Source organism: Eptesicus fuscus, chromosome 21 (assembly GCF_027574615.1).
Source record: "Eptesicus fuscus isolate TK198812 chromosome 21, DD_ASM_mEF_20220401, whole genome shotgun sequence".
Lineage (NCBI taxonomy): Eukaryota > Metazoa > Chordata > Mammalia > Chiroptera > Vespertilionidae > Eptesicus > Eptesicus fuscus.
In genome coordinates this window covers 12,160,124-12,175,080 of record NC_072493.1, presented here as the reverse complement: position 1 = coordinate 12,175,080, position 14,957 = coordinate 12,160,124, and the positions used below count along the sequence as shown (strand labels likewise).

Genomic DNA, 14,957 nt, shown 5'->3' with positions numbered 1-14,957 from the left:
GGCCACTTCCTCTGAGCATTCCCTTAGCCCCCTGAGACCTGGTTTCACTATCGTGTCTCAGGAAGTCATACGTGACCCGTCTTTTCCTTTGTTCTGCAGTACCAGGGGCAGGTTTATGAGAACGAGGCTGATGCCGTAATCGCTACGCTCAAAGTGACTGATGCCGACCTCCCCAGAACCCCGGCGTGGGAGGCCGTGTACACTGTATTAAATGGCAAGGACCAATTTGTTGTCGACACAGACCCAGTAACCAACGATGGCATTTTGAAAACGGCTAAGGTTTGTATGGTGCTTGGCAAGATGCAGAAACTGACAGCCCAGCTAGCTGCCGACTCCCTTGTCCCTGTTGTCTTCTCAGTAAATTAACATGCTATTCGGGGGGTAGAGGTGGCTGGCTTTCCCAGTTTCCTTGGACCATTTGGGATTTGCAGTGACTCTTCAGGCTCCTGTGAGAAGTCAGGAAGCTCCTACCCAGCATCCTAGAATTGAAGAGGAAGTACCATCTGTTTTAATAGGCTCTTTCCTTGAAGCATTTGCCTGCCGTCCATATCCATTTTGCAAATGAGAGCAAAAATGGTTTATTGGTCCCTGCTATTTTCCTGAATTATTTTAGAAGTGGGTCAGATATGATTATGATTGAAAGATGTCTTGGAAACTTGAAAATAAGAAGTTGAGTGATTTTTTTTAAAAATTGATTTTAGAAAGAGAGGAAGGGAAAGGGGGAGAGAAAGAGAGAGAGAGAGAAACATCGATGAGAGAGAAACATCAACAACGACATGCCCTTCTCTGGGATCCAGCCCCCAATCTGGGCATGCGCCCTGACCGGGAATTGAACAGGCAATCTGTTGGTGCATGCATGGGTCGACGCTCAACCACTGAGCCATGCTGGCTGGGCATGAGTGATTTTTAAAATTATTAAAAAATTATTATTCTTAAATAATAATTATTAAATGTGAGGTAGTTCCTTTTCCTGCTTTCTTAGGTATAGAAACAGGCCTAGCGGTTAAGTTTCCCAAGTCACATAGGATCTTCTGTCCATCTGCTATCACATGGCCAGCATGTCAGACAGGATGTGAGCATTCGCACTGCTCTTGAGTTAACGTGCTAGTGTTTGTTAACTGAAGCTTGCTGTTTGAGATTTCATGAGTTCATCTTTCTTCTCCTTCTGGCGGGGGTGCGGGGGTCCCCAACTTGAATGCAGCCAGAGTTGAGAATCACTGGTATGTTGCTAACCAAAAGCAATAGTTAAGTGTTGTTGTTATTTTCTACTAATATAACATTTTTAACACTTTTTTTTTTTTTTAGGGCTTAGATTTTGAGGCCAAGCAGCAGTACATTCTCTACGTGACAGTGAAGAATTCGATCCCCTTTGAGGTTGCTCTGTCTACTTCCACAGCCACCGTCACCGTGGATGTGATGGATGTGAACGAAGCCCCCATCTTCATGCCTCCCCAAAAGAGACTGGAGGTGTCCGAAGACTTTCCAGTGGGACAGGAAATCACATCTTACACCGCCCAGGATCCGGACACGTTCATGGACCAGAAGATAACGTAAGTGTGGGTTTTTCAACTGACTTGGAGCAACTGGGTGTATGTATATAAAGTACTTAATTTATAACATTTTATCATCATTGGTGCAAGACCCTTCTCTTAATTGTTTGTTTTTTTAAAAAAATTTCCTTTTTATCTCCATTCCCCATATCTTTTCCCCTTCCCTCTATAGCTAGCCATTCCAGGATTACCGTGCTTCCTCTCTTTGAGTTCACGTAGTATAGTAGGAATGTGGTTTTAATTTACATATGTGCTTTGTCTATAAGTTTATTGTTCTCTTTAAACTTGAAAGCACCTCTGTGGTGTAAATTACAGCCACAGATACTGAAAATACACACAAACCAACAGCAACAGTGTTCTAGACTTTTGAGAGCTGGGTTTGACTAGGAAAAACTATTAAAGCACAAACCCAAACATGACACACATGTGTCTTGTTAGTACGTGTGGTTTCCAGGGGTAATGGAGGCCTTTCCTCTGTGGTACTCACGTCCTCTTCTCAGGGAGCTAGATTTCTACTTGTTAATACCTACTTCAGAGGAATCTGTCACGACCTCTGAACTATTTATAAAAATGTTATGTGAGCCCAGCCAGCGTGGCTCAGTGGTTGAGTGTCGACCTATGAACCAGGAGGTCACAGTTCAATTCCCGGTCAGGGCACATGCCTAGGGTGCAGGCTCAATCTCCAGTGTGGGACATGCAGGAGGCAGCCAATCAATGATTCTCTCTCATCATTGATGTTTCTACCTCTCTCTTCCTCTCTGAAATCAATAAAAATATATTTGGAAAATAAATAAATAAAAAATGCAGAGGAGAGTCAAGTTTGTTTGGTAATTGAGTGTGTTATTGTTGTGGATGGTGTTTGTGTTTTAGCCTCCGGGCATGTGACTTAATGAAACTTAAAAGAAGCAGATGGAAAGAGTTTAAGTGTGACTTCAACTTCTGAGGTTTTTCCGGAAGTGTTACTTCTGTCCTGAATGAGAGGGCTCGTAAATGCCTTTAAACCACGTGCGCACTGCACGGGATGAACTGTGTGGAGGGTCTGGTCAGTGATCTTAGTGGCCGCGAGCATCATTAGCTCAAGGATGATGGGGATTTTTAAAATGGAGGAACCGGGCCGATAGCACCCACATCTTGGATTAATTTTAACATTTACTAAAACAGCAATGACAACTCGCCTTGATGTGCCACCTGGTGGGATTCAACAGCAGGTGCCCAGCGCCACTTAAGAAATCATTTTTGGAGAAAACAAAAGTTGAAACAGAATCTAATCAAGTCTTAGGGTCTGATTTTGAAGAATTACAGGGAATGAAGAAACAAGTTAAATCCTAAGAAGAAGCAGTCGGCCAAATACAGAATGTGGGAATTATATGACAGATGACATATTCTTCAACAGATAAATGGCAAGAGGGTGAGGGTGACTGCTATAGATGAAAGAGTTAAGAGACTGACCAACCAGCTGGAATGTGTAGGCTGTGCTTGACTGTGAGTTCAACAATCCAACTATCAGAAACACCCTTGAGGCAATTAGAGAAAGGTGAACAAAGACTCAGCATTAGATGACATTAAGTAATTATTGTTGTGTGTGTTAGTGGCATTGTGATTATGTCTTTTAAAAAACCTTATCACCCTAGCCAGTTTGGCTCAGTGGATAGAGCATCGGCCTACGGACCAACAGGTCCCGGGTTCATTTCTGGTCAAGGGAACATACCTTGGTTTTAGGCTCCTCTCCAGCCCAGGCCCTGGTCAGGGCCCCTATAGGAGGCAACCAATTGGTGTGTTTCTCTCACATCAATATTTCTCTCTCTCTTTCCCTTTTCCACTCTCCCTAAAAATCAATGGGGAAAAAAATATCCTTGAATGAGGATTAACTAACTAGATAAATAAGTAAGTAAGTAAGTAAGAATAAAAAACCTTTTCTATACAGGATCCATGCTGAAGTGTTTGCAGAAGAAATCTTCTGATGTTTGAGATTTGCTTTAAAAATACCATAATTTTGCACATGCAGTCAATGTACTGCTCATAATCCAAGGATTCTTCTTCGTGGTCCAAAATATAAGGGCTGGATAAGGTGTGTTTTTGGCAGTGCAGCGGTTGACACCTGCCTGCCCGCTTCGCCCTCCATGGCTAACAGGGAGCGCGGCCTGGTTGGCAGCATCAAGTGCTTTGAGCAGAAGAGATTCTGCTCGTGGCCATGAAGTTCCTTTGGGCCTCTGAGGAACTCCTGCAGCGGCACAGCATTGAACTAAAAGACCACCCATTCTACCCCGGGCTGGTGAGGTACATGAACTCGGGGCCTGTGGCGGCCACGGTCTGGGCAGGGCTGAATGTGGTGAAGACAGGGCCCGTGATGCTTGGGGAGACCCACCCAGCAGATTCTAAGCCAGAATCCTCCTCGGAGACTTCTGCGTTCAGGTTGGCAGGAACATCACTGTCGGCAGTGATTCGGTAAGAAGTGCCGAGAGAGAAACCATCCTATGGTGTAAGCCTGAAGACTTGGTTGACTGCAGGTCTTGTGCTTTTGACTGGATCTATGACTAAGAGGTGGACAAAGCACCAGTCCTCTTTGGCTCCACTTGGAATGGTCCCTGGACATCGCTCTTCATTCCATTGACTTGGAAGCAATAGGGTCAATCTTTCTTTTCTGAAGCACATTTACCAATAAAGCCTTTGGAAACGGCGGGGGGAGGGGGGGTGTTTTTAAAAAATATATATTTATATTGATTTCAGAGAGGAAGGGAGAGGAAGAGAGAGATGAAAACATCAATGATTAAAGAGAATCATTGAGGGAGGTGAGGGGGTAAGAGATCAACCAAAGGACTTGTATGCATGCATATGAGCATAACCAATGGACACAGACGGGGTGGGGGTTGGGAGGGGTGAGGGCATGTGCTGGGGCATGGGGGCGACCGGGGAGAGGTCAATGGGGGAAAAAGGAGACATTTGTAATACTTTAAACAATAAATAATTTAAATTTAGAAAGAAAGAAAGAATCATTGATCGGCTACCATCCTGCTCGCCCCCCACCGGGGATGGAGCCTGCAACCCAGGCATGTGCCCTGACTGGGAATTGAACCATGACCTCCTGGCTCATAGTTCAATGCTCAACCACTGAGCCATGCCCAAAAAAGATGTGTTTTTAATCAAACTTCAAAAGGATAGTAAAGAACTAAGATAACGTTGTAGTGTTTTTGTTCCAGGGGTTTCCAGGCTGGGTTGATATCTTAGCTTGCAATAGTGAAATAGGTAGTTCAAAGCCTCCCTTGGGTCAGGGACCAAGTCTTAATAGTTTGTGTAGCGGCCCTTACCCCTGGATAAAGACCACTCTGTGTAGTTCATTGCTTTGCACTTCTAAGGAAGTGGGGATAAGCCTATAGGTATCCAAGGCTCTTACCTCCTTAAGTTTCTTTGCTTGCTTTTCTGAGTCTTCCCATGACCCCAATGAATAACTAACTGAGCACTATTTCCCTGTTTTTCACGCCTATGTGCCCTCTGATGGATTGGCTTTGTACTCCTAATAAGGTGTTGCTTACCAGTGTTCTCTTTGCTTTTGGCCTTTTTTTTTTTGGTTATTGTTGTAACCCACTGAGGCATTTTATTTGCATGTATGTATTACATCCCTGAAAAAAGAATCCCAGGTTTTCCCTCCTGTGTGTTTTTGTCTTGCTTCTTCATGGGGCAGTGCCCGCTGGAGTTGTCAGTACAATGAAACGGAACTGATGGGATGGGAGCAGGATCTTTGTGTTGCTTATAAAACCTGGGGCTGATCTCGCCACACTTGTTTGACCTGCCTGTGAGGTTCACAGCAATTTCCCCCAACTCTGTGAGCATCAATAATTTCAAATTTGCCAATGTAACTATGCTTCATCATCACAGTTAGAAACCAGATGGTGACTTTGGAGGGCGGCCTAATAAGGACCTCTCCTTTTGGCATTGTTGATCCTCTTGAGAATCAGCCAGGACATCCATGTGCACCCTTATGGAGGCATGGGAAGATGATGGAAAGAACTCACTTGGCATTTTGAATAAAGCATTTTTATTTTTTTTTTGCTCTGCATGACCATAAGAAGTTTTAGCCTGTTTCACACCTACCATTAAATGCCACTCTAGCCTGACCAGCTTGGCTCAGTGGTTGAGCATCAACCTATGAACCAGGAGATCGTGGTTCGATTCCCGGTCAGGGCACATGCCTGGGTTGCGGGCTCAGTCCCCAGTAGAGGGCATGCAGGAGACAACCAATATCAGTGATCCTCCCTCATTGATGTTTCTCTCTCTCTCTCCCTCTCCCTTCCTCTCTGAAATCAATTAAAAAATATATTTTTAAAAAATGCCACTATAGAGGCCCATCCCCAAGTTACCAAATCTCCAAATGCTAATGGCAGGGTGCTGAGTGATGCCAAACTCTGAAAGAGTTTGCTTTGAAAAATACATAAAGATGATAATACTCATTATTCAGGCAAGAATTACCCACAGTTAAATCTATGGGAGGAAAGTTAGTTGAACAGGATATTCTCAGATTATCTCCCCTCAGGGTATAATTTAATTGCAAAGAGGAAACATTTACCTTTACTGTGAAAAAGCCTGTTGGCCCCTCCTTTATCTGTGATCAAAGGGAACATCAATAAAAGGACAAACAGACGCCTTGTCCCTCCTAATGAGATGCACCTAGAAGGACACACCATCACCTGTGTAGTCTGAGGACTGTTTGGGGGAAATTGACAATTTGCATGTGTACCATATGTTTATTAATAGTATTTTATCAAAGGTTATATTTTATGAAATTGAAAATTACATTGTTGGTTATATAAGAGAATGCCTTTGTTCTTTGGAGATGATTACTCATAAATATTTCAGTGTGTTAAGGAACATCATGTCTGCAATGTAGTCTTGTGAGTTCAGCAAAACAAGACATGATATAAATGTGTGTCAGCTTTTGTATATAGCAAAATATTAACAACAGGTGAATCTAGGTGAAGGGTACATGGATGCTTATCACACTTTTCTTGGCAACTTTTGTATAGGTATGATATTTTAAAGAAAAGGTGGAAGTCAAAATTGTAGAGAAGTTGGAACTGATCAACAAAGAGGAACTTTAGAATTCATCAGCGACATGCTATTCACTGTTCCAATTCTAAGCCAGAGCTTGTGCCTTTTCAGGTATCGGATTTGGCGGGATGCTGCCAACTGGCTGGAGATTAATCCGGACACCGGTGCCATTTCCACTCGGGCTGAGATGGACAGAGAGGACTTGGAGCACGTGAAGAACAACACATACACGGCCCTCATTATAGCTATTGACAATGGTAAGGCCACCCTTCCTCCCTGGCTTTGCTGCCTCGCCTCGCTCTCTTCCTTGCCCCCCACCCTTCTTTTGGAAGCATGAGTTCCTTCTTTTTCTTTAACAAAAGCATTCTCATTGACAAAAATGCAAATAATTTCAGTCAAGCAGAAGTTCCTTTTCACCACTTCTCTATACTCCTTCTCCTCGGCAGCCAGGCTGTCTGGATTTAAATCCTAGGACTAAAGCTCAAGGCATGTATGACCTTGAACTTATTACCTAATCTTTAAGTCCTTCAGTTCCTTTATCTGACAAAATGATAGTATCCCATCAGAATTTAATGAGTTTATATATGTAAAAAGTGCCCAGAAGAGTACATGCTCCAGGAGGACTGTTGTCATTTTTATTATCGTCATCCTCATTATTAGTTAAGTGTGGTTCCTTCCAGACTATTTCTGTGTATTTTAAAAATATATGTATTTTTATTGCCCAATCAGTGTGGCTCAGTGGTTGAACATCAACTTATGAACCAGGAGGTTACAGTTCGATTCCCCGTCAGGGCACATGGCCAGGTTGTGGGTTTGATCCCCAGTGTTGGGTGTGAAGGAGGCGGCCCGGATCACTGATTCCCTCTCATCATTGATGTTTCTATTTCTCTCTCCCTCTCCTTTCCTTCTGAAATCAATAAAAATATTTTTTAAAAGCGAAGCACAAAAAAACAATGAGATGTGCCTGTACCTCTTTTCAATCAAATGATATTATCTGGATACAGCATAATTTAATCATTTGCTTATTAAAAGACCATGGAAGTTGTTTTCAGTTCTTCACTATTTACATGAGTATTAAGTAAACATCCTTGTGCATGCTACTTCCCTGAAGTAGATACTCAGAAGCATAATTACTTTTATAAAAAAAATATTTTTATTGATTTTAGAGAGGAAGGGAGAGGGAGAGAGAGATAGAAATATTAATGATGAGAGAGAATTATTTTTTTAAAAAAATATATTTCTTTATTGATTTCAGAGAGGAAGGGAGAAGGAAAGAGAGATAGAAACATCAATGATGAGAGAGAATCACCAATTGGCTGCCTCCTACACACCCCCTACTGGGGATCGAGCCCGAAACCCAGGCATGTGCCCTTGGCCGGAATTGAACCCGGGACCCTTCAGTCCACAGGCTGATGCTCTATCCACTGAGCCAAGCCGGCTAGGGCTGAGAGAGAATTATTGATCGGCCATCTCCCACACACCCCTACTGGGGATCGAGCCCACAATGCAGGCATGTGCCCTTGACCAGAATTGAACCTGGGACCCTTCAGTCTGCAGGCAATGCTCTATCCACTGAGCCAAACTGGCTAGGGCACAGAATTACTTTTATTTTTTTAATTTTTTATTTAAAAAAATATATATTTTATTGATTTTTTTACAGAGAGGAAGGGAGAGAGATAGAGAGTTAGAAATATAGATGAGAGAGAGACATCGATTAGCTGCCTCCTGCACACCCCCCACTGGGGATGTGCCCACAACCAAGGTACATGCCCTTGACCGGAATCAAACCTGGGACCTTTCAGTCTGCAGGCCGACGCTCTATCTACTGAGCCAAACCGGTTTCGGCCACAGAATTACTTTTAAAGAGACCCGCTAGCTTCCAGTGATTAAATTCTTTTCCCCTTTCTCATTTCTCAACTGCCTGAAGTAGTAATTCCAGACTTGATAATCTGGAAAGCAGAGGGCAAGGCAAATATGGCCCTGGCTCTATTCGCAGAATGCTTTTTTGTTGTTGTTAATCCTCGCCCGAGGATATTTTCCCATTGAATTTTAGGGAGAGTGGAAGAGAAAGGGAAAGGAACAAACATCCGATGTGAGAGAAACACATCAATTGGTTGCCTCGTGCACGAGCCCCAACCAGGGCCCGGGCTGGGGAGGACCCTGCAACCAAGGTACGTGCCCTCGACTGGAATCGAACCCAGGACCCTTTGGTCCGCAGTCTGACCCTGTAGCCATTGAGCAGAACTGGCTAGGGCACAGAATGCTTTTGCATAAAGGGAAAGCTAACCCATTGCTTCAGCTGCAGTCCCACACTGGCCAGTTGTCTCTGGCTCCATGGGAATTCCCTGGCCTGGCCTGAGATGAGTTGAGGGAATGGTATCTAAACCAAGGGTCAACAACTTTCTGTAAAGGCCAGGAAGTAAATACCTTAGGCTTTGTAGGCCATGCAGTCTCTTGCTATTGTAGTGTAGAAGCACTCATAGACAGTCTATGAAGGGATGAGCATAGCTGTTTTCCTAATTTGGCCAGAATGTGTTCATTCTAATTGATTCCTTAAAATGTTACTTAGTGCTGGACTCAATAGTTCTCAGTGTAGGTCTACGAGAAGAAGGAAGTTTCATCAGAAAACCAATCAGTTCATTTAAAAAAGTTTTCTTTAAAAAAACGTGATACTGCCAAAACCGGTTTGGCTCAGTGGATAGAGCGTCGGCCTGTGGACTGAAAGGTCCCAGGTTCGATTCTGGTCAAGGGCATGTACCTTGGTTGCGGGCACATCCCCAGTGGGGGTTGTGCAGGAGGCAGCTGATCGATGTCTCTCTCTCATCGATGTTTCTAACCCTATCCCTCTCTCTTCCTCTCTGTAAAAAATCATTAAAATATATTTTTTTAAAAATGTGATACATGCTCATTGTTAAAACAAGAAAATTCACATGATAAAGTAAAAAAAAATCTATCCATGGATGAAAGAATAACACACATAATGGAATATTATTCAACCTTAAAAAGGAAGGAAATCCGTCACATGTTTCGACATGGATGGACAGTGAGGACGTTATGCTAATTGAAATAAGCCAGTCACACAAAGGCAAATACTGTATGATTCCACTAACAGGATTAAAGTCAAGTTCATAGAAACAAAGTAGAGTGGAGGTTACTAGGAACTGGAGGGGAGACGGGGAATTGTTTAATGGACACAGAGTTTCAGTTTTGCAAGGTGAAAAAGTTCTGGAGAGCTGTTTCACAAGGTGACTGTTGGACTGTTTACTTAACAAGGTGGTAAATTTTATGCTATGCAGTTATTGTTTTTTTAACCACTAAAAAAAAAGGTCGCCTTGACCGGTTTGGCTCAGTGGATAGAGCGTCGGCCTGTGGACTCAAGGGTCCCAGGTTCGATTCCAGTCAAGGGCATGTACCTTGGTTACAGGCACATACCCAGTAGTGGGTGTGCAGGAGGCAGATGATCGATGTTTCTCTCTCATCGATGTTTCTAACTCTCTGTCCCTCTCCCTTCCTCTCTGTAAAAAATCAATAAAATATATATATTTTTAAAAATGGGCAAAAGAAAAATAATCACTACAGTCTTGCCACCCAGGTATAACTATTTACAGGTTTGAGATATAGTTCCCTGGGTTTTATTCCCCAATAATATACTCACACTGATGATGATGATGATGATGATGATGATTCCTTGAATATCTACTTTTTTTTTACTACCATATGCTAGCTACTGTATCAGGATGTAAAAGAAATGCAAACAGAAGTGTGTATGACCTGGCTGGTGTAGCTCAGGTATTGTCCTGTGCACCAAAAGGTTGCCGGTTCAATTTTGTGGGGGCACATGCCCAGGTTGTAAGCTTGATCCCTGATAGGGGGCATGCAGGAGGTAGCTGATCGATGTTGCTCTCTCACATCTATGCTTCTCTCTCTCTCTCTCTCTCTCTCTCTCTCTCTCCCATTACGTTCCCCTCTCTCTCAAACTCAATAAAAATGTATTTTTTTAAAAAGCAGTGTGTATGAGCTTCCAAATCTATTTTGAAAATCTAGTTGGAGCTATTTTATAAGGCTCAACCCATTGCTAATGACCTTAAAGCCATTGAAGTTCAGAAAAGGGAGAACTGGTAGGGGCAATGCAGACTTCTTAGAGTGGTAGAAATTTAATGAATGAATAATGATAGGTGAAGAGGAGGAAGGAGGGTGCTCTTGGTATGAGAAATCCTATATAATAAAAGGCTAATATGCAAATTGACTCCTCTACCAGGAGTTTGACCAGGGGGTGGGGCCAGCCCGCCTACCACCCATGGCCCCTTCCCCCAGCCGGTCCAGCCCGATTGCCCCCACCCGTGCATGAATTTGTGCACCGGGCCTCTAGTAACTTGAATAATTGTTACCAAAATGTGGAATTAGCATGTCAGAGACCTGCCCAACCAGGAGTGAAGATGCCCTGGGATTGGCAGGATAGGAGGCTCTGTGGGCAGGTGACCCCTGAAGAGCCAGGACAAGCTTTGGGTTCAGTCTATGGGAGGCAATAGGGATTCATTAATGTTCCCGAGCTGTGGTATATCCTATGTATTTCTTCTTAGGTTCTCCACCTGCTACTGGAACGGGAACCCTTCTCCTGGTCCTCTCCGATGTGAATGACAATGCCCCTGTACCAGAACCTCGAACTTTGGAATTCTGCCAGAGGGATCCGCAGCCTCATGTCATCAACATCATTGATCCAGATCTTCCCCCCAACACGTCGCCTTACACAGCAGAACTTACACACGGGGCCAGTGTCAACTGGACCATTGAGTACAATGACGCAGGTGGGAACTTGCATCTCATTTTGGAAACTTTGCTCTGACTTTCGTGCTTCCCCCGCCCCCTCCCCCACCTCCCCTTCTGAAATTCCCTTCTTAACTTGCAGGTGTCACCCCTTTCATTCGATGCTTGTTTCCTTGTCCCCTCTGCATTTGAGGCTTCCACCACAACGTCCCTTTTCCCAGCTGGTTGACTCTGGAACATACTGCTCAGTAATCTCCAGTCCAAGCAGCTTTGGGACATCTTTAGTTCCTTAATAATCTTATTCGACAGTAAACTTTTTTCTCTCTCCTGACCCCATCATTTATTTTTGTTGCTTCCTCTAGGACGTGAATCTCTCACTTTGAAGCCAAAGAAAACCTTAGAGTTGGGCGACTACAAAATAAACCTCAGGCTCGAAGATAACCAGAACAAAGACCAGGTGACCACCTTAGAAGTTTATGTGTGTGACTGCGAAGGGGCCGTCAGCAGCTGTAAGAGGAACGCAGCCATTGTCGAAGGTGGATTGCAGCTTCCTGCCATCCTGGGGATTCTCGGAGGCATCCTTGCTTTGCTAAGTAAGTACAGCTGGCGAGTGTACCTTGACTTCTAAAATGGGGGAGGTTTATCACCTGCTGAACATTTCAGAGGTCCAAGACTGGAAGGCCACCCGTTGTATTAACACATTGCGGACGGATCACGAGAATTCTTGTGTTTGCTGTTTTAAGGCTTGTGGCCAATCACGAGAATTCTGTAAGAAGATATTAGCTTGTGCCCTAACTGGTCTGGCTCAATGGATAGAGCATCGGCCTGTGGACTGAAAGGTCCCAGGTTCGATTCCAGTCAAGGGCATGTGCCTTGGTTGCGGGCGCATCCCCAGTGGGAGGTGTGTAGGAGGCAGCTGATCGATGTTTCTAACTCTCTATTCCTCTCCCTTCCTCTCTGTAAAAAATCAATAAAATATATTTTAAAAAAAAGATATTAGCTTGTAAGAACATGTAATAACTTCACAATGCAATGGGTATTTATTTATTTTATTTTTTTAAAAAATATGTATTTTTATTGATTTCAGAGAGAGGAAGGGAGAGAGAGAGAAGAGAGAGAGAGAGAGAGAGAGAGAGATTGAAACATCAATGATGAGAGAGAATCATTGATTGGCTGCCTTGAGCCCACAACCTGGGCATGTGCCCTTGACCGGAATCGAACCCAGGACCCTTCAGTCCACAGGCCGATGCTCTATCCATTGAGCCAAATTTGCTAGGGCTATTTTATTGATTTCTTATAGAGAGGAAGGGAGAGGGATAGAGAGTTAGAAACATTGATGGGAGAGAAACATTGATCAGTTGCCTCCTGCACACCCCCTACGGGGGATGTGCCCACAACCAAGGTACATGCCCTTGACAGGAATCGAACCTGGGACTCTTCAGTCCGCAGGCCGACGCTCTATCCACTGAGCCAAACCAGCTTGGGCTGGGTATTTAATTTTAAAGTGTGCTTTTAACATTTATGTAAAACAATTTTTGTACTCGTTCAATAGAAACTTACCTGGCCACTGGGTAAAGCCAGCAATAAGTCTCCTGGTCCGCAATGTGTTAAGTCAACAGGGGGCCCAGTCCTTCTATTTTATTGTTCTTTCGATCCATCAGGGTAGTACTTCTCAAGCTCATGGGCAGACAAATTGCCTGCACCCCTTTTTTTGTTTGTTTGTTTGTTTATCTGTGTCTCTTTGTAATATCACAGTTTTGATCCAGTAGGTTTGGGGTGGGGCCTCAGATTCGGCATTTCTAACCAGCTCCCACGTGATGCTGGACATTGCGGGTCCTTAGACCAACTCAGGGCAGCAAGGCCTTGGGATGCTGTCCTCATCAGCGTGGTCAGAGCCAGCCAGCTCACCTCCCGCACATTCCATCCTAGAGGAGGGATGATCAAGGAAAGGGAAGGGACACATCTGGAAACTGCACACATCACCTTCACTCACACCCCCTTGGCCCAAATACAGCCACCCCTGGAAGTCCCCACTCTAACTGGGTGACCATGTGCCCGATTAAAACTTAGCAGAGGGCAGGGTGGAGTGTGGAGTGAACGGTGAATATCAATGACTGAAAGAATGAAGGAGAAAAAAGACCCTGGGAAAAATCTGGCAGTTTCTGCTGTAGAGTTTAAAACTGATACTCCCTGACCCCACCTAGGGTTGACCCAGATGTTTTTACAGTTTCAAAAAAATCGGTTTGTTGTCTCACTTATTTCTGCATTCTTGTATGTGCTCAGTCCCTCAGGGTAGTGCTTCTCAGGGTAGTACAGTCCCTCAGGTAGTAACATTCTCATATAGTTGCTTCTTGTATGTGCTCTGACCAAGGATCGAAGCCGCAACCTTGGTATACTGGGACGATGAGCTGCCCAGCCAGGACAGAATCTGGTGTTTCTTCCATTGGATCTTGTTCTAACAAGAACAAAGATAGCAGCAATCTTTCATTCTATGAAACACTATAATTAATATTATACCCATAAGCAGCTAGTTTTCCAGCCATATATTCTCCATCTGAATTATTATGAGAGCAACCCCATGTTTGTATCCAAATTTCCTGTATGCCTGGAACAGTGGGTGGATTATCTTCCTCTTGCAAATAGTTTAGGGTATTTCGCCTTCGCACCTTTGGAACAATGTGCTTTCTTGCAAAACGCCTATCTTGTGGCTTTGAATCTTGCTGTGACACAGTATCTTCTACGTCTGGGGTATCAGCTGTTAAGTATGTATACATTTTTTTGGGGACACCCTATATTTTTTTTTTTCATTTACAATAAACAATTTGATATTTTTAAAACATTAAATGCTAATTGTATATCTTAGAATTATCCCAAGATCAGATGAAAACCCTGGAAATTAAGCAGCTTTTAAAGCTTGCTTACATGATTTTATCTTAAGGGAAGATAAGGTATATACCAGGTGATTATTAATAGTCTATGCCCCACCCCTATAACTGATTAACAATAATATGCATGCATCAAATCACATTTAGGCCCAACCCTGCGCGCAAAATTTCAGTGGCATCAGTTCGCTCAGAACCAAAGTCCTTCCAGTGGTCCACATGTCCTGGCTACCCCTCTGCCCTCCTCAGCACTTCTTTCCCCCTCACTCATCCTGCTACAGCCACGCTGACCTCCCCTTCCTGAATCACACCACCCATGGCCTTACTGGTACCATTTCCACCGCGTGGAGCACTTCCCCTCAGATTTTGGAAAAGAGCCGATTGGTTTCAGGTCCAGTTGTGAATTCAAGACCGCACTTGAATTCACATGTCGTCCGGTACGTTGTAATGCGTATGTCACCTGCAGGGATGTGAGCATCCCCACGTGGGTTGTCTGACAGCCCTCCGTCTGGTATGCGAGGCAGTGTGCTCTGACAGTTGCTGCTTAAGGCCTTCTTGACCTCTGTCTTCGCCTTTCAGTCCTGATTCTGCTGCTTCTGCTGTTTGTCCGGAGGAAACGGGTGGTCAAAGAGCCCTTACTGCCCCCGGAAGATGACACCCGGGACAACGTGTATTACTACGATGAAGAAGGAGGTGGAGAAGAGGACCAGGTGGGTGT

The 14,957-nt window shown here is 44.0% G+C and overlaps 1 protein-coding gene across 1 annotated transcript in view; it reads left to right on the top strand.

Moving 5' to 3' along the window:
* LOC103284615 (cadherin-1) overlaps positions 1 to 14,957 on the top strand; it is a 97,325-nt gene that overhangs the window by 78,490 nt on the left and 3,878 nt on the right. Inside the window, exons 24-29 of the mRNA XM_054709948.1 lie at positions 100 to 279; positions 1,306 to 1,550; positions 6,705 to 6,850; positions 11,174 to 11,398; positions 11,720 to 11,950; positions 14,819 to 14,949. Coding sequence (XP_054565923.1) covers positions 100 to 279; positions 1,306 to 1,550; positions 6,705 to 6,850; positions 11,174 to 11,398; positions 11,720 to 11,950; positions 14,819 to 14,949 — 1,158 coding nt within the window. The remainder of the gene's footprint in view (positions 1 to 99; positions 280 to 1,305; positions 1,551 to 6,704; positions 6,851 to 11,173; positions 11,399 to 11,719; positions 11,951 to 14,818; positions 14,950 to 14,957) is intronic.